We start from the raw sequence: 20544 nt of genomic DNA, 5'->3' as shown, positions 1-20544 counted from the left end.
AATATTTCGTGCTGTGATAGCTGTGTGGAGCCGTTCATACAGAAGTGCTAAGACGATCCGGGCCGGTCTTGAGTTCTGAACAGAATCACAGGGTGGAAATAATCCCCAAAGCAGCGTGTTTGAGTTGACCAAGTGTTGCCACATCATCATAGAATTTAGAGACTCGACAGCCACAGGGTCAAAAGCCAAAAAGAATCTTAGAACGTTTCTAGTGCGCTCTATCATTTTCAGATGAGGATATTGAGACCCACAAGGTAGTAAGTAACAGAATTGGGGTTTGGATTCCAAGCCTCCCAACTCCAAACCATTACCCCACACCTCAGTGTACGCCCTAGCTGTGTGACCGGGAACCAGGCACTGAACCTTAATTTCCTTACTTATAAAATGATATAAGACATTTCTGTGAGGAAAGCATTTTGGGCATTGCAAAACATTATCCCAGTGTGAGCTATAAGGTCGGGGGAAAGAGTTTCTCATGCCAGGATTGTTGATGTTGTGTCTTGAATCATGGTTCTCTTCTGCATGTCCTAAAATAGCCACCTCTGAATTTTGATCTTTTGCTTTGCAGAAGGCTGTCCTGGTTTGTGCAACGGGAATGGAAGGTGTACCCTGGATCTGAACGGATGGCACTGTGTCTGTCAGCTGGGCTGGAGAGGTGCAGGCTGTGACACCTCCATGGAAACCGCATGTGGTGATGGCAAAGACAATGATGGAGGTAGGCATTGGCCACTGGGACCTTTAAGTATAGGATCAAATCACTGTTTAAGGGCTGTGCCCAGGGTCAGCTCTTCAGCCACAAAGGATAGTTGAAGAGGATGCTGGACCTTTGGTATCGATTCACCGGAGAGGAGTCTAGCAAAAGCAAATTACTCCAGCTGCTTAACTATAATGTCTCTTAATAAAGCTCTGGACGGAGAGTAAGAAGACCAGGAATAAATAGTTTGTGGTTAATTAGCTACCTGACCTTGGCAAACCATAGAGCATAACACAAATCATAACAATAATGGCTGGCATTTAGATGGTGCTTAGAGGTCTAAAAAGCACTTCACAAACATTTGTTAATTATCTTTGGATTTTTGTTGCCTTTAGTTTGCTGATGTCCTTTTTAGTTTCATCTGTCTTTGTTTTGGTAGTCTGTGTTACAAAGTTCCCTCCCATCTCTTTATAACCTCTTTTCTAAGATTCCTTCTGGCTCAAATATTCTTTGTTCTAAAAGCCCTTCCATATCCAGCATTCTTGGTTCTAAGGTGCCTCCCAATTCTAGCCTGATATGTAATGGGGTTCTAACATTGTCTCTGTTAAAGGGCTTTTCAGTGTAAATGTGCAGGATTCTAATCTGTAGTTATCTACAAAATCACCTGGATCGTGGTGTTTAACCCTTCTGTGCCTGAGTCTCAGTTCTGAGCAGACAGGAGTTATGGTACATTGCTTTATCTTCCTCATGATGTGATAATAATAAAAGAAAATAGATGAGAAAGTGTTTTAGGAGGTAAATGACTCAAACTTTGAGGGGAGGAGCAGGAGGGGTATCAGTGTTACGATCCATTTGGCTCATTTTGATCCATATCCTGGAGGTATTTAAGGGATGAGTTTCTAGGGGCATTGGTGAGGCTCAGGTTTTTTAATACAAAGAGTATATTGGACGTTATCTTACAGTATCAAACAACTGCACATTGAAGGAATCATCAGATTTGAGGGGGGTGAAAGAGAACTTAGATTTGCATGATGCAAATCTACTCCCATCACAGCATATGTCAGTCAGTCATCAAGCATTTATTAAGCCCCTACTATGTGCCAGGCACCATGCTAAGAGCTCAGGATACAAAAAGAGGCAAAAGACAGTCCAGACAGTCCGTTTGCTGGAGAATCTCACACTCCAATGGGGGAGACAAGAAACAAATCTGCACAAACAAGCTATGTACAGGTTAAGTAGGAAACAATTAGTAGAGAAGGCATTAAAATTGAAAGGGATTAGGGAAGGCTTCCTTTAGAAGGTGGGATTTTAGTTGGGATTTAAAGGAAGCCAGTGAGTAGAAATGAAGCAGGAGAACATTCAAGGCATGGGAGGTAACCAGAGAAAAATGTCCAGAGCTGAGAGACAGAGTATCTTGTTTATGAAGCAGACAGTCAGCCACTGCCACAGTACTGGAAAGGCCTTGGAGGGAGTAATACAGAAGAAGACTGGTTAGGTAGGAGGGGACTATGTTATGAAGAAGGGCTTTGAATGCCAGAAGATTATGTATTGGATCCTAGAGGCAATAGGGAGCCACTGGAGTTTAGTGAGTAGGGGGCGGCTAGGAGAATCACTGGCAGCTGGAATGGAGAATGAATTAGAATGAGGAGAGTTGAGGCAGAGAGAGCCACCAGCAGGCTATGGCAGTAGGCCAAGAATGAGGTGATGAGGGTCTGCACCAGAGTGATGACATTGTCAGAGCAAAGAAGGAGGCAGGTTTGAGAGACGGTGAAATCTACAGGCATTGGCAACAGATTGGATTTGGGAGGTGAGAAATAGTGAGGAGTTAAGGGTGATACCTAGGTTGTGAGCCTGGGGACATTAATTTTGGAAGGGGTTGGGGGGACTTAGGAGAAAAGATAAGGAGTTCAGTCTTGATCATGTTGAGTTAAAAATGTCTACTGGATATCCAGATCAAGAGGTCTAGACTGATGATCAGCAGAGAGATTAGGCCAAGACAAGTAGATTTGAGAATGGTCATCATAGAGATGGTAATTCAGTCTTTGGAAGCTGATAAGATCACCAAGGGAAGCAATCAGAGAGGGACTTGATAAGAACAAGAAGAGAACCCTGATGGACGCCCCCCCCCCCCGTGTCCTACAATAGCCCTAACAAATTCCATCCAACATCTTCTTGAATATATCTAAGGATGGGGATCTCACTCCTTCCTGAGGCAACCCATGTAGGGACGATTCTGAATGCTAGGAAGTTCTCTCATTGAGCTTAAATCAGCCCCCTTGCCATTTCCTCTCATCTTCCTAGTTATGCTTACTTGAGCCAAGCAGAGTAAATCTAATCTTTCCTCCCTGTGACAGCTCCTCAGATACTTAGAGACAGCTATTCTATCCACAAGCCCCCTCTTTTTCAGACTGAGCAGTTCTAGTTTCTTCAGCTCATCCTTACATAGCTTGGTGTAAAGTCCCCTCACTATCCTTACCAGCCTTCCCCAAACAGGTTCCAGCTTGGCAGTCTCTTTCTTAAAATATGGTGCCCAGAATGGAACATGATCCCACAGATGGGCAATGGCCAGGGCAGAGGCTAATGGGATTATCACTTCCCCTACGTTGGACCTGGTACTGTTTGGGTCAGTTTAAGAGGTCTTGAGAGAACAGCACTGTCATTTGTTTTCCTTTCAAACAGAAGAGGCCTGGTAACCCCAATTCTGAAACTCCAAGAAGAGTCTGAGTCATGACTCCAGTAAAATGGAGAGTGGGCCAAGTTAGCCAACAAATGTTGATTTTAACCATAGGTAGCCAACCAATTTGGATAATTCAGTTCTTTCCATACTCACCCCCCTCCCAAGTTATCCAGGTCAGTACTGTCAAACTCAAATAAAATGTGTCTCTAGGACAACATATTGACTTAGAAAACTACAAATCACGTTGTCTATATTGTGTTGTATTTTTGTTATTTTGTTAAACATTTCCCAATTCCATTTTTATGTGCAGGAAGTTCAGGCTGCCTCTGATCTCGATAGGTTCCTCAATTAAACTCTGCCCAACCAGTTCTCCACTTCACTTTGTCTCTGATTGGAAGCACAGCTTCTGAGTGATGAACCATAAGTAGGTAGACAAGGTGGCAACCTGCTCTTAAGCTTGTGAGACATGGTTTGGAAACCTGTCTCTGCAACTTAAGAATTGCATGACCTTGAACATGTTTATATTATCTGCCTCCCAAGACTGGCATAGGAGGGGGACTCTGCAAGCCTTAAACACCTGCATAATGGTGAGTTATTTATTAGAAAATAATTGGCATAATATATTGAAAATAGCTCTAGACCCAGACTTAGAAAGACTTGGCTCAACTTTGATGCTTTTCAGTGGTGTCTCTGGACCCTTTGCCACCCTGAACCTCAGTTTCTCCATCTGTGAAATGGGAATAAGAACACTCACTTGTTACTACTTCTTTCCACAAGTTATTGTGAAGAAAGTACTTGTGGACAATAAACCACAGTGGACAGAGCGTGTGGGACTTGCAGTTGGGAAAATCTAGGTGACCCTGAGAAAGTCACTTAACCTGTTTCAGCCCCATTAAGTCAGACTGTTCAGTAAGCATTTAGGAAGCACTTACACTATGCTAAACACTGGGATTACAAAGAAAGACAAAGACACCATCCCTTCTTTTAGAGGACTCACATTATAACAGCAAATATAGCATGAAAAGCATATGAAAAAATACACACACACACACACACACACACACACACACAGCAGATAGAAGGCCATCTCAGAGAGGAAAGCACAAAGTGGGGAGGGGCTGATGACAGCTAAGAAAGGCTTCCGGCATAATGTTGGGTTTTATCCTCAGTTTCTTTATCTGCAAAATGGGGATAATAAAGGTACCTACCTTGGGGTCATTGTCAGGGTGAAATAAGATAACATGTAAACGCCACATAGATTTTGCAGTTATTGTTACAACTAATGAAAGCCGTCGTGTCATTCACTCTAGCAGGACCCTAAACTCTCTAAAAACATTCTAGTCTGAGGGGAAGTCAGCCCTCTGCTGCTGTGCAAGTCTTCACTCCCCAGCTTCCCAGGTCTTTTCTCTGAAGCCTTAAGCAAGCTGTTTCACATCTGGAGAAGCAAATGGAGCCAAATGAGCTGAATAAATATAGGGAAAGCACAGCTTCTCCCCCTCCTCCCTGCTGGGCCAAGAGCATAAGTCATGAAACAAAGGTCATTCGTTCCCTTGAATGAAACCAGATACCAGTTTCTTCATTTTCTTTTCTTTCTTTCTTTTTCTTTTTCTTTTTTTTTTTACTATTTACAGCTGACAGTGACAGTAATAACAGTCCCCACAACAGGGGTGTAAGGAGGGTGGTAAACCCATTCAGTCCTAAAATCCCAAAGCTCCTGTGGGAAAGGATGACCCCCGCCGTATCTTAAAGAAAGGGTCTTATCGAGGCTCAGGCAAGCTAGATACAGTCAACACGAAAGGGATCTAGCTGCTGAAACATTAGAAACAGCATTGGATGGGAAAAGATCACCACTGTCACAACCCCCTACCAGAAAATTCCCCATTCTGGAACATGGCTGACTTGTGGAAAGAGGTTGAGTGGGGTATGGTTTTCTACCATTCTCCTTGCTGGCAGAATTTTGTTGTTTTTTAGTTGTTTCAGTCATGTCCAACTCTTTGTGACCCCATTTGGGATTTTCTTGGCTTAATAAATATTGAGTAATTGATTGGTTGAGACCTGGGCAAAATAAGGCCCTGCCATTTATTAGCTCTTCCACCCCCATCACATCTTTGGGCTTCCTTGAAATCCCAAGTAAAATCCCACCTTCTACAGGAAGCCATCCCTAACCCCTCTTACTTTCTGTGTCTTGCCTCTGTTCATCATTTTTTCCCCCATATATTGCTTGATTATACATAGTTATTTGTTGTCTCCCCACATTGAACTGTCAGCCCCTTGAGGGCAGGGGCTGTCTTTTGCCTCTTTTTCTATCCCTAGCACTTAACACAGTGCCTGCCACCTAGTAAGAGCCTAATAAATGTTTATGATCGATTGTTTCCTTTTCTGTAAAAAGGAAGAACTTGGACCAGATGGTCTATAAAGACCTTTCCACTTCAAAAATCCTCTATGTGTTCAGATAAGTCTCATTTAGTTGCTACCTCCAAGTTGATATAATTCATTCTAGAATGAAGGTGTTTTCAGCATCTCCTAGCATCTTAAAATTGCACAGCTGGAAGGGGCCTGGGTTGAGGGTCATCTATTCCAATTCCTCCTGGGACAGGAATCCCCTTGCCAAGTGGCCATCCACCATCTACTGGGACACCTTCAGTTATTAGAAACTCAGTACCCAATGAGGCAACTCATTCAAGGGAATAAGTAAGCTTTGTTTCTTCAAGCAGTGATTTATTTTTTTAATATAAATTTCCACTGGGTCTAGTGGCACATGCCTGAGGTCTCTATTTGGTGGGGAATAGAAGGGTTGAGGGTGAAAGTGAGTCTCAAGCTGGTGGATCTCTTGAGCACAGGAGTTTTGAGCTACAGTAGGGCTAAAGATGATCAAGTGTCTATGCTGTCTGGCACCAGCATATGATTGAAGCTCTGGGAGCAGAGGAACATCAGGTTCCCAGAGAAGGAGCAAGATGACACAGATTAGAATTCCTGTGCTGCTCAGCAGTGAGATCAGACCACGAGTAGCCACTGTACTTCCAGCCTGGACAATTTAGGGAGATCTATTCTGAAAACAATAAAAAAAATTGTAAATTTCTTTGTATATCTATGTAAGGTTGAATGGAGGACTACCACCATGGACTTAGCTATTCCTAAAACTCTAATGTTCCTTTGGTAGAGAATGAACTCCACTGAGACCTTCCTCTATAAATGCACTTTGAATCATAAAGTCATGGACCATTTGAGAAGGAAAGAACCATGGAATTCATCAGTAGAGTGTAAGCTCCCTATGGGCAGTTGACGTTTGGAATTTTGTCTTTGTATTGGCAGAACCCTACCCAGAGTAGGTGCTTATGAAATGTGGTGGTTTGTTTTTTGGGTTTTTGTTGGGTTTTTTTTTGGTGGGGCAATGAGGGTTAAGTGACTTGCCCAGGGTCACACAGCTAGTGTCAAGTGTCTAAGGCTGGATTCAAACTCAGGTCCTCCTGAATCCAGGGCTGGTGCTTTATCCACTGCGCCATCTAGCTGCCCTGGTGTTGTTTTGTTTTTTTTAATTGACTTGTTTCTGGTCCCATCTCTTTACCTTACTGAGGAAGAACTTGAGACCCATAAAAGTGAATTGACTTACCCATAGTCACTTGTTAGTGACTGAGAAATAATCAAAAAAGTGAAATCAGACTTGAGGATAATGCTCAGATACTAGTAAGTCACTCTCATTTCCCTAGCACTTCACAGTCTCCAAAGTGCTCTCCTCACAACAACTCTGTACATTTGTAGGACAAATATCATTATCACCGTAATGAATGATAATTTCATATTTCAAAGAATGTCAACATTTTCTCATAGATGCCCTTTTCATCTGTGCAATGGGACAGAGTTTGAGGAAACCCAGATAGGAGAAAGTTCTGACATAAAGAAAGCTGGCAGTGAATCGGAAACTCAGGATCATAAATTTAGAGATGAAGGGAATCTCCAAGGTCATCTAGTTTAACTTCCTTATTGACAGATGAAGAAACTGAGGTCTGGTGAAGTGAAGTAATTTGCCCCAGGTCACACCACAGAGCTTGAATTCCACCGTCAAATGCCTCACCTCTAGGTCCTTTGACTCCACCACACCCACTAATAATTGATATTTCTGTAGAAGTTTATAGTTTACACAGTGTTTCCTTTTTTCATGCTCATGTTACAGGTGAGGAAACTGAGGATCAGTAAAGTGATTCATCTGATAAGGGGCAGGCCTGTGATTCAGACTCAGGCCTCTGGTACCTTAGAATACCTTCATTGCAAAGCATTTCCCTTTATTGCCATGGTGGAAGGAAAGAGCAGGTGGGGCCTTGTCACATATGCCCTCAAACATGAATGTTTTCCAAATCACAGCTTTCTCTCATGACTTAGTTTCACAACCACTGTTTTTAAGAGGAGAAAAAAAAAAGTCGACAGGAATTTGAGTCAATCAGACTGTATTTGAGAAAGGGTTTGCAGCAACCTTGAGATGTGGTAACCTCTTCCACGGAGTTCAAACGCGGTGGGGCCCAGGAGACACAATCATCAGGCTGCATTACAAGTAATTTATGGGGTCAGCCTGGGAAAGGAAATTTCAGGCAAACTCAGAATCAAGATATCTCTCCAGCCCTCCCTCTCCATTCCTTTCCTGAAATTGAGAGTTCTCATAAAATGATATAATTTAGTCACCTGGCAGCCTGTTCTCATATAGTGTTTCACGGGATAAAAGGCAGAGAGAAATTGACCTTTAAAAATATTGTGTTTCAGCTGCATATAAAGGTTTTGCAAGCCGTGTGAATGGAGTCGAGAATTTATTATGGAGAATGGTAAAAAACTTTTACAAAATGTGTATTGAGAGGAAGCTGTGCTCCCCAGAGTGACCCCCCTGCCATGGTTATGCATTATGCAATACCTCTATTTCAGGCACCCCCACAATTGCTGGATGAGTCTGCAGCCCACCTGTGGAGTGGGTTGTCATGCACGCACAACTTTGAGAAGACTTAGGGTTGCAGAGAGACTAATTGATTCATTCTTCAATGCCTGTGACAAGGTAGACCTGCAGGCTAATTTTCCCAAGCTCCCTTTTCCTGGGAGGTCTAAACACATCGAAAATGAAATGAATAGACTTTTCTGCCGTAAATTGTTGCTCAGGGTAATAGAATCCTAGAGTTGAGGGGAGGGACCCTTGAAACAGCCTAGAATCCTAGAGGACAGAAGATTAGAACTAGAAGGCATCTTAGAACATAGAATGTTGGCAGGGTGAAAGAAAATTTAGAACATAGACTGTAAGACCTAGGGAGAGACTACAGAACATGGAAAGTTAGAAAAGAATGAAAGAACATGGGATGTTCCAGTTAGAAAACGTCTTATTAAAACACAGTTAGAACTTACTTAGAACTTAGAACACAGAATGTTAGAAGATAGAAAATAAAACCTAGAAATGATTGTCTAACATTAGAATGTTAGAACAGAGGATTGTAGAGCTGGAAGGTATGTTGGAGTATAGACTCTTAGAACTGAAAGAAATCTTAAAATATAGAGTGTTAAAACTAGAAAGTTTTGAGAATACTGAGCTGGGTTGTACAGTGGATACAGCACTAGACTTGGAAGAAAGATTCACCCTCATGAGTTCAAATCTGGCCTCAGATACTTCTTAGCTGTGTGACCCCTGGACAAGTCACTTCACCCTGTTTGCCTTAGTTTCCTCATCTGTCAAATGAGCTGGAGTAGGAAATGGCAAAGCACTCCAGTATCTCTGCCAAGAAAACCCCAAATGGGGTCATGAAGAGTCAGACAAGACTAAAACGACTGAACAAAAATAAATGCTTATTCCTTTCCCTTGACCCCCCTGGGAAGTCATTTAGTCCAACCCCTACCAAAGTTATGAGTCCTTTTTACAACATCCCAACAGCTGGTCTCACAGTTTCTATTCCAAGACTGTAAGTGACAGGGCCCTCACTGGCTCCTAAGGTAGATCATTTTCCACGTTTCTGACAAGTCTTCATTTTAAGAAATTTGATTTTCCCAAAGAAATTTTTCTGCTAACAGTCACATCAGCCAGGTGTTGAAACTGTCAGTCTCCTTCATGGCTATATTGCTTCTCTTGGACTAAATTGGATTCTGTTAGGAATCGAGTTCAGGTTTCTTGAAGGATCTTAACCCCCAAACCTAACTGCAGTGTCTCCCCTCAAGTGTCATCCTTCCAGATCCATTGGCTGGAGAAGCCTTCAAAATAGGCTTCACTATTTGGATGGAAAAGATTTGTTTGGGGGTCTGCTCCAATGATTAAAATATGTTTCTGAAGAATGGCCCATTGAGAAATGCCAGTTCCTTTACAGTAGAGTCAGAGGCCTGATTTGGTGTAAAAGGGAGCTTTCTTCCCTGGGAGGTAGGACATCAAATTCTAATCCCACCTTTGCCAATAACTCAACATGTTACCTTGAGTAAGTCCCTGCTCCTCACTGGACTGCTTTTCTCTCCTATATAAAATGAGGAAGCTGGACTAAAGCAGCAGTTCTTAAGCCTTTCTTTGGCAATCTGATGAAGCCTATGAGCCCCCTCTCACAATGATGCCTCTAAATGCATAAAATTGGATTACAAAAGGAACCAATTATATCGAAACATAGTTACCAAAATATTGTCAAAAGGATATGAACCTCAGGTTAGATAATCTCGAAGGTCCCTTTCAGTTCTATACATGGCATTTCAAGGTACCCTGAAATCCCTCACTTTGTGTCCCGCAGAAAGATGTTAGATTTTTATTTTTATTTATTTATTTAATTGGTTATTTATTTTGCAGGGCAATGAGGGTTAAGTGACTTGCCCAGGGTCACATAGCTAGTAAGTGTCAATTGTCTGAGGCCAGACCTGAACTGAGGTCCTCCTGAATCCAGGCCAGTGCTTTGTCCACTGTGCCACCTAGCTGCCCCTTTCTTTTTTCTTTTTGATGTGTTAAAAGCTCATTTATTGTCACTCTACCAAGAATGGGCCGCTCCCTAGTGGAGCAAACCCCCAGAACCTTTTCTTTTCTTGTTTTGTTTTGTTTTTGTTTTTTGCAGGGCAATGGGAGTTAAGTGACTTGCCCAGGGTCACACAGCTAGTAAGTATCAAGTGTCTGAGGCCGGATTTGAACTCAGGTCCTCCTGAATCCAGGGCCGGTGCTTTATCCACTGTGCCACCTAGCCGCCCCCCCAGAACCTTTTCTTAATGAGTTGGGTGGGGTTGAAGCCAAAGATCAAAGGCAAAGGAATGGGGCCCAGTAATATGAAGGCTTGTATACCATTGCTCTTTACCAGCCTTTCATTTTAGGCAAATCAGTTAGTTCACCTCTCCAGCTTCATGATTCTCTATGGATCCAATAAGTGGCTTGGATTAAGCTAAACTTTGAAGTCCTTCTCAGGTCTGGCATAGGAGTTCTGTCTTCTTATATTCTTAGTTTTAAAGTACTTTCCAGCACTAACATTCTTTGTTGTTGTTGTTGTTGAGTCATTTCAGCCGTGTCTGACTCTTTATTACCCCATTTGGGGTTTTTTGGGCAGAAATAATAGGGTGGTTTGCCATTTCCTTCTCCATCTCATTTTACAGATGAGGAAACTAAGGCAAACAGGGTTAAGTGACTTTCCCAGGGTCACACAGCTAGGAAGTGTCTGAGGCTGGAGTTGAACTCATGAAGATGAACGTCTTCCTAACTTTATCTACTTACTGCCCCACCTAGGCTGCTCCATGGTCTCCAAATCCAACAGTCATATATTCTAGGTCCCCTTCCGGGTCTGACATTCTGTGTCTTCAAGACTCTTTTAGCTCCAGCATTCTACATTCTAAGGTCCCTTTCATCTCTTAACGTTCTGTGTTCTGGGGCTCCTTGCAGCACTGACATTCTATAACTGGCCTGAGAATTCATTCATTTCGTTCCTGATGGTCCCTTAGTAAGTAATCCCTGACAAACCATCTCCATCTGTGGAGGCACAAAGTTGGTTCTTCTTTAGGATGCTGAATATTAGGAACTTAAACATAATATGTTGGTGATCTCTACCATTTCCTCCTCTGATTCCCCAAATCATGTGACCCTGAAAAACCTTCTCGGTGATGTGGCTCTAGAGGTACCTCCATCCCAGCCACAGGGAAGGCATTGTAAAGGCCCTGAAATCATAGACACACCCAGCTCAGGGTTTCTTCCTTTCTTCCTTTAGGTCAAGAACCAAATTACAAAGTGAGCTTCCCCATCCTCAAATCCCAATCTCCCCTGCCCATTCTAATTAACCCACATCTGGAGTACTACTCCTGGGTACCTTATTCTGGAAGGGCATTGATCAATGAGAGTATGTGTGATGAGGGGGCTGGAGGCCAAGTCACATGAGAAACGATTGAAGGAAAGAAGATCGGGGTGGGGGAGGGGGGGACATGATATCTGTCTTCTTCATTGAGGTCTGTTGCATGGAAGAGAAATTCCACTTCTGCTTGGCTTCAGAGACAGAAGCAAAAGGAATAGGTGGAAGTTAGAGAGAAACAGAGTTAGATTCAATATATGGAAAATTTCCATCGAGTAAAGTTGTATCCAAACTGGAATGGGCTTCCCAGGAGCCATTGGGCTCCCCAGAAAAGGAGTTCAAGTGTGGAAGGTTGGATAAGTAAACAACAGCAAAGCAACGAGCTTTATTAAGCAGCAGCTATATGCTGGCCACTGTGCTGAGTTCTGGGAGTACAAATACAATGAATGAAACGTTTCATTCAATGGAGGAGATAATACTTTAATAGGAAAGGTAACAAGTGCATAAATAAGTATATACAGGATAAACATAAAGAGAATAAGTACAAATGCATGTGCTGGAGAAGTTGCAGACTAGCTTCCTGTTAGGTTCCAAGTTGGACTAGGCAGCCTATGAGTGCCCTTTTGACAGGGATATTGTGACTCTTGAATGAAAAGAGTTTGTGACCAGGTATAGTAAAACAGATGTTAGTGAAGTCACATCACTCCAGGAGGGCAGAAGGGAAATGCCGACTGGGTTCTGATGGTGATGAAATCTCCCCCAGAAGTTCTCTCACACCTCACCTTGTCACAGCTGCTTTGATTTCTCCTGTGTTTTTTCATTGAATTGCCTCATGTGAGGGGGGAAAAAATGAGAAAGGGGGATGGGGTTGGGGGTAGAAAGAAACTCCCTTCCTCCCTTCCTAGCTCAGCCTCCTAGAAAAATAGCAAATTCGTTAGTTGTTATTCTTTCAGGGTTTTAGAGAGCTTGTTGTATAAAGGTCAATAGCTACCATCATTCATATTCAGCTTACCCCCACCAAGGAAATGTCTTAAAAGCAAACCCAACATATAATCAAGACCTATTTATGACTTCAGGACTCCTCAGCTGCCCGTGCTGGCTTCCTAATGTATGCATTCCCCCACAAGATGTATCTCTTCCATCCCAGGGCCCATTTTTCATAATTATTTGTGAATCTGCTCCATTATGCCGCAGACTCCTCAGACGAGACTGAATAAATGGCTAGCCCTCCTTTGAAGGAAGGATGGGTGAGCGGAGAGTAGTGTAAGGGGTAGGAAGGATCATCCTCGGCTATTATCAGACAATTCTTTGGATTTGGCATAGAGTACCCATCCCAAGTTGAGCCTAATCATTATTTTAAGGGGGAGGATTAGGAAATGGGCACTCATGTAAATAGGGAAGGGCCAACCATTGGCCTAATGCTAACATTGTCTTCTTCTTGGCTTGTATTTGTAAATCCTATAGGCTATCAGAAACACTTAATAAATGCCTGTTGACTTGACCTGACATTCCATTTAAGTGGCCATCCTAGATGTCACATTAAGGGTATTGCTGGACACTCTGTGGTGTCTTTAAGACCCTCCTTCAACACGACCTTGCATCTTATAGGGGCTCTTTTCCTAAGAGGTCTGCCCCCACCTCAAATGCTTGCCTCAAACACTGGAATAGCAGCTATAGCCCTGATCCAGACCTGTGATTTCAATGGTATAACCAATCAATGAGCATTTATTAAGCACCAGCTATGTTCAGACACACTGTGCTAAGCAGTGTAGAACTTTCCCCCTGTACAAACTCCCTTTCCCAATGCAGATCAGTTATTTGTTTTTAGAATATTGCCTGGGGGTGCTGAGAGGCTAAGGTCACACAGCTAAACTTTATCAGAGATGGAACTAAGATGGTGTCTCTTAAGTGACACATCTAACCCGGTCTGTCTCCAAGTCTCGTGTTTTTGCTGCTGCAGCATGGCATCTTGGCATAATGTCCTCTCCTAGAGGTATAAGCATCTTCAGACATGAAAGTTAAGCCCTTCAAAAAGCATATATTAGGGGCAGCTAGGTGGCGCAGTGGATAGAGCACTGGTCCTGGAGTCAGGAGTACCTGAGTTCAAATCCGGCTCAGACACTTAACACTTACTAGCTGTGTGACCCTGGGCAAGTCACTTAACCCCCAATTGCCTCACTAAAAAAAAAAAAAAAAAAAAAAAAAGCATATATTTAAAGTCCTTCCGTATCCCTGTCCTTGACATTGGGGATTAAAGAAACCACATGATTGCTGCCCCCAAGGAACCTAAAATCTAATAGTGGGAATCCAACATAACACAGAGATAAAGTATGATACCAGGCACCAGAGAGCATCAGCACTAGAAAGGACAGGTCTTTTGGACCAAATGGTCCTTGGCACCTCTACAATATCCTTGAGAAAATGTCATCCAGCCTTCTGTTCCAAACCTCCAGTGATGGAGAGCTCACTACTCCTGAACCAGCCTGTGCTGCTTCCTTTGGGATTTTCTGGGTGTTTTTCAGTCTTTCCGAGCCAAAATCTTCTTCTCTTCAATACCTCCCTTCATCCTTTCCCCTTTCTTCCCCCCTACCCCAAAACTGTTCCTAATTCTAACTCTCTGGGGCCAATCCAAACTAGTAAAATCCTTTTTATCATGATAACTTTTCAGAAATTGGAAGACATCTGCTACACCCTGGCTAAGGCTTCTCTTCTCCAAACCAATATCTTCATTTCCTTTAATATATGTTTGAAAATGAAGTATACCAAGGACAAAGGCGAGGTCTAGGGAAAAAATGATAGGAGAATATTTGAGGAGGTAGGCACTAGTTTTTACCTGGGGGGTTAGGGAAGTTTTCATGACACCCAAGTTGGGCTTCAAAGGATTTCAGTGGTCAGACAGTGACAGACAGTAGAGGGGACCACATCTGGGTTTGCCAGAGCTCACCCACTGTCCCCCAGAGTTCCTGCATGTCACTCTCAACTGGCCCAAACTAGTACCATGTGTGTTATTTGCACATGTGGTTACTGTCGTAGCAAAGATACTAATGAGCAGTGAAAATGTCTTAAATGTGGGCAGGAAGAAGAAATCTGGAACAATCCACAGACTACTTAGTCGGCCCTAGATCATATATCTGAAAGTTCTTTGTCAACTCTTTAAGTGCATATAAACAGTACTTATCAGGATTATCAGCCCTGCAAGGCAGGTGGTGTATCATTGTCCCAGTTTTATAGATGGGGAAGCTAGGATTCAGAAAGATTATGTTATTTGCCCAAGGTCTAGGTTTCATGATGGAGCCAATTTTGAATAAAAACATACACTCCCCTCCCCTGGAGTGTAAGTTCCCTAGGGAAAATGCTCCTCTCTCAATCATATTGTTGAAGCACCCAACAGATGGCCCTGGACCATACTAAGTATCAGTATGCATAAAGTAATATACAGATCTTTGAATAATCTGGGTCAAGGTCCAATTTTGCACTTAATAGCTGTGTGACCATAGGCAAGTACCTCCTACTTATTGGACCTCATTTTCCTCCTCTGTAAAATGGGATGATTGAACCAATAACCTATATGATTCTGTGAGTGAATGAATGACCAATGAATGAATGAATGCAGTGCTGTGGTTAGATTGTGTATGAATTTGGGAGCCAGAAATCCAACACACCACACACACACACACACACACACACACACACCCACTCACTCACTCACTACTGACAACCTCTTGATATCTTCTTAGTGCCAGGAATTTTGCTAGAAGCCTAGAATACAAATTTTATTTTAAAGAAGAAACAATTCCTAAATCTCAAGGACTGTAAATTTTATCTGGGAAGAAATCCCCATCACCCTCCATCTCTTCTATCTTCCCCACCTAGGAAGAAAAAATTGTGAAGATCTTTAAATAAGGTGGAGACTGAAGAGGGAATGTGAAAATTCTTGAGGGTGAGGGGAGTATAAATAAAAAGGTTCTTTTCCCAAAAAATTTTAAGTCAGAAATCTGGGGAAAAGCTACTTGGGGTTGAGGGAAGAAGAATTTCTTTTAACCGCCCAATTCAAACGCTACCTCCTCCATGAAGACCTCCAGGATCCCAGTGGCTCCCATTTATATTATTATTATTATTATTTTTAGTGAGGCAATTGGGGTTAAGTGACTGCCTAGGGTCACACAGCTAGTAAGTATTAAGTGTCTGAGGCCGGATTTGAACTCAGGTACTCCTGACTCCAGGGCCGGTGCTCTATCCACTGTGCCATCTAGCTGCCCCGGCTCCCATTTATTTTATAGATGAGGAAACTGATGCCATTAGGGCAAAGCAACTTGCCAGGGCGGTCCAGTCTTTATTAGTGACAGAGTTCTGACTCAGTCATTTAATCAGTAAGGAACATTTATTGAGAGCCTACTATGTGCCAGGCCACTGTGCTAAGGAATTGGAGATATAAAAGGAGGCAAAAGACAGACCCTGTGCTCAAGGAAGTTACATCTGATGGATTCCAAATTCAGCACTTTTCTGTTGGTCTTATTCTTTTCTTTTCCATAAAAGTATTTTATTATTTTTCCAGTTACATGTGGAGATAGTTCTTCAGCATTTGTTTTTGTAAGATTTCTAGTTTCAAATTTTTCTCCCTCCCCACTCCCCAAGACAGTAAGTAATCTGATATAGGTTATATAAGTGCGATCACATTAAACCATATTTCTGCAATAGTTCATGCTGTGAAAGAAGAATCAGAGCTAAAAGGAAAACCCCAAAAAAGAAAAATAACAACAACAACAAACACAATAGAAATAGTATGGTTCAATCTGCATCTAGATTCCACAGTTCTTTTTTTTTTCTTCTGGATTTGGAGAGCATTTTCCATCATGAGTCCTTTGGAATTATCGTGTATTGCTGAGAAGAATCAAGTCTATCACAGTTGCTCAACACACAATGTTGTTGATACTGTGTACAATGTTCTCCTGGTTTTGCTCATGTCACTCAGCATCAGCTCATGTAAGTCCTTCTAGGTTTCTCTGAAATCTGCCTGCTCATCATTTCTTACAGCTCAGTAGTATTCCATTACATTCATATACCACAACTTGTTCAGCCATTCCCCATGTGATGGGGTAACCCCTCAATTTCCAATTCCTTGCCACTACAAAAGAGCAGCTATAAATATTTTTGTACATGTGGGTCCTTTTCCCTTTTTTATGATCTCTTTGGGGAAAGACCCAAAAGTGGTATTGCTGGTTCAAAGGGTCTGCACAGCTTTACAGCCCTTTGGGCATAGTTCCAATTGCTCTCCAGAAAGGTTGGATCAGTTCACAGCTCCATGTTGGTCTTATTCTTACAAGATGACTCTTGCCTGTGATGTTATTTAATTTTTGCTTTGTACTTAAGATTTTCCATTATATTAGTTAAGATTTGCACCCCAAGTGCCACCTTATCCCTGAAACTTTTCCGGATCCCCTCCTCCCTCAGACCTCAAACAGCACTCAGCTTTGCCAGTCTCCCTTAAATGTGTCATTTGTTATTGTTTATTGTAGTTGTCCTCGGTTGTCTCCTCTCTCTACTTGACTAGTGCTTCAGATAGCACTTTGGGACAGCTAGGTGGCATAGTGGATAGAACCCTGTGGCCCCAGAATAGGGAAAGACCTGAATTCAAATTTGCTTCTCAGAACCTACTGTATGGTCCATGGCAAGTCCACTTAGCCCTATCTGCCTCAGTTTCTTCATCTATAAAGTGAGTTGGAGAAGGAAATGGCAAAACCTATCCAGGATCTCTTCAAGAAACCCCAAATGGGGTCACAGAGAGTTTGGCATGACTTTAAAACACTGAAGCAACAACAACAAAGATAGCACTTTAAGGTTGCAAAGCCTTTTGCATATTTTATCTCATGTGATCCTACAACAACCTATGCCTTAGGTGCTATTATTTTCTTCATTTTACATATGAGGAACTGAGAAGAGATAGAGGTTAAACCACTTGCCCAGGGTCACACAGCTACTAAGTGTCTAAGGCAGGCATTTTCACTCAGGCCTTCTTGACTCCAAGCTCAGTGCTTTATCCATGCACCACCTTGATGCTTCATATGCATTCAATCAATATTCATTAAATGAATGAGCACTCTCGTGTCGTAAGCACTTAATAAATACTGCTTGCCTGCCTGTCGCCTGTTAAAACTGCAATCCCAAATAAAACAAAGTCAGTTAGAGATAAAATGTGCTCTGCTGAATCAGAGAAAGTAAAGATCATGTTCTATGGGGAGGAGGGCTGGGGGGGTGGGGGTGGGAGAGCGACCTTCCTGGAGGAGGTATCCCTTGGGCTTAGCCTTGAAGCAGTAGGAGATGGGGAATGAGAAGGCAGAGGAGGGCATCCCAGACATAGATGTGGATGAAGGCTCAGGGAAGCCGAAGCTTTGTTTAGAGGATAAGATACACAAAGGAGAGTAGAATGAGATAAGTTTGGAAAGCAAGGGGATACCACCAGATTTTGGAGGCTCTTGAATGTCAGGCAGAGGAGCTTGGACTTTTTTTCCCCCGATGGATATGGAAGATCTGTTGAAGGTTTCTGAGCTGGAGTGATGTGCTGATTTACTTTAAGATACATAGGAGGGGCAGCTGGGTGGCACAGTGGATAAAGCACTTGTATGATAGGTGGTTAGGTGGCCTTTATGTAAATGCCTGCTGGACTAGTCTCTCTTTTGTTGTAACTTAGGCAAGACCATACCAAAATAACCATGATTCATCATGATACATCCCCTTTTAAAGTTAATTATTAATTTTGACAGGCATGTGTTATCTGTCTCTCTCCCTCTACCTCCTCCCCAGTTGAACAATTAGAAAACAGCAGCACTCATAACAAAATGCCTAGTCCAGCAAAATAAACCTGGGCATTGGCTGCATTAAAAATATTTGAAATAAATCCCCTGTATGCTAGGAGTTGGAGTCGGGTGGTGCTTTATATTCTACCTTCTAGGCTTGTGTTTTATAGCTGTTGCTTTAAAGTTTAAGAAGGACCTCTCTCCTCCCTGGGCCCTCAGTTACCTTTTCTGTAAATCGAAAGGGTTAGAATAGATCATCCCGGGGGCGGCTACGTGTCACAGTGGATAAAGCACCAGCCCTGGATTCAGGAGGACCTGAGTTCAAATCTGGCCTCAGACACTTAACACTTACTAGCTGTGTGACCCTGGGCAAGTCACTTAACCCCCCTTGCCCCACAAAAAAAAGAAAAAAAAAAAAAAAAAGAATAGATCATCCTAGAGTTCCTTCCAGTACAAAATTCTTTGATCCCCATGACATCTCATTTCCAAATTGGCCTGGGTCCTGCCGACCACCATGCATCCCAAGGCTGGGAAGCTACACCTGCTTAGATCTGCTCCCATCTTCTCCCCCCTCCACATGTCCAGTATGCTTCCTTTCAACTAGCACCTGTCAGACATTACTTAAACACGTAATAACAGCCAGAGCTGAAAGCAATTTGCATCTAAGTATTGACGCGAGCACGACAGGTTTCCTGGCCCCCTCCATAATTCTTCGGCAAGGGGCCATCATTCAATTGCAGTGGACTTCGAAGCTGACCATTAAATCAGCTGGCACAATTGAAAGGCCTGTGAAAAGTCATGGCTAATTTGAAATTTTATTAGCTCTTGGACTGCTTTCGTTTACCTCAGAATCAGTCTCAGAAGAAACCAGTTCTTTGGGTCTTTCTCAAAATTGTGATTCCTCCCACTGCCAAGGGCTCAGAATGGCCCAGACAGTGAACGTCTGGAAGGGTTCCTTTCACCCTGTGGGACGTTTATTGGTCCCAGATAAGCAAATGAATGAGGATTGGAGACTTAAGGGATGGTTTTCAGAGGAATGTATTGATTTCTATGGTTTGCCAGTTGGTCAACAGAGAACAGAGGTTCTGGCCACAATGATTTAATCTTAGAATCCAAGAACTGAAAAGGACTGTAAGATCTTGAATATTAGGCCGCAGAGTGAAGGTGAAGGCACAGTGGAAAAATAATGGGTCTGCAATGATAGACTTCGTGATTGTCTCCACATGTGTGGCTGTGGGCTTGGCACTCAATCTCTCAGGCCTCAGTTTCTTCATCTGTAAAATGGGGGTGATGGACTTGAGGTCCCTTTCCATCCCAGCTCTATAATTCTATGATCCTGTGAATCTTAGAGCTGGAAAAGGACTTTAGAATATAAAATGTTAGAAAAATAGAGCATAAAGTTAGCCTTGAAAGGGCCTTCAGAGACCACCCATTTCCACCTCCTCCTTAAGGCCAAAATGAAAACTGCCGGGTCACCCTTTGAGGTAGCAGGTGTGGGATGAGAAGGGAACAGGTCTAAAAATCACTTGACTCTGACATTCCGTGTGGTTGTGTGGTGAGATGAAGGGCACACCTCCCTATATCTGGAACATCTTCCCCCTCATCTCCACCTGTTGAAATCCTGACTACCCACTGTCATGTCCTTGCTGCCCCCTCCATCAAGCTCATCCTTATCTTCCCCACTCCAGAGGATTTCTCCTTTCTCTGGTTTTTCACATAATTTATTTGTGCCTCTCCTATCCGCTTTCTGATAGCCTCGTTTGCACCCCATTTGTCTCTCTACCTATCTGAACTTCCCTTCTAAACTGGGAGCTTTTGGATGGCAGCTTTTCATCTCACTTAATAATAAATGACAAGTTTGAAAAGCACTTTATTTCTTTTGTATGGTCATATTGCAGTAACCCTGTGAGCTACGGGGTATAGATTCTGTTGTTTCCATTCTATTCCAGTGTCATCCAAATGGTAAGCATCAGAAGGGAAACTTGCTCAACCCAGGTTGCCCTGGCTATTCTGCACCCTCTTCACCAGACTGGGTTGTTTCCTTAAGGAGCAGAATGATGTAGTAGAAAAAGCATGGTATTGAGAATCCAAGACCTTGAGTATGAATGCCAGCTCTCTCTGGAACCC

General features: G+C 42.7%; 1 protein-coding gene across 1 annotated transcript in view; it reads left to right on the top strand.

The window, feature by feature from the left end:
* Positions 1-20544, top strand: part of TENM4 (teneurin transmembrane protein 4) — a 1214428-nt gene that overhangs the window by 1050739 nt on the left and 143145 nt on the right. Inside the window, 1 exon segment of the mRNA XM_043992715.1 lies at positions 569-715. Coding sequence (XP_043848650.1) covers positions 569-715 — 147 coding nt within the window.

This window comes from Dromiciops gliroides, chromosome 3, assembly GCF_019393635.1.
Source record: "Dromiciops gliroides isolate mDroGli1 chromosome 3, mDroGli1.pri, whole genome shotgun sequence".
Taxonomy (NCBI): Eukaryota; Metazoa; Chordata; class Mammalia; order Microbiotheria; family Microbiotheriidae; genus Dromiciops; species Dromiciops gliroides.
Note: the sequence above shows the minus strand (reverse complement) of the source record. Positions and strands in the feature narration are given on the sequence as shown.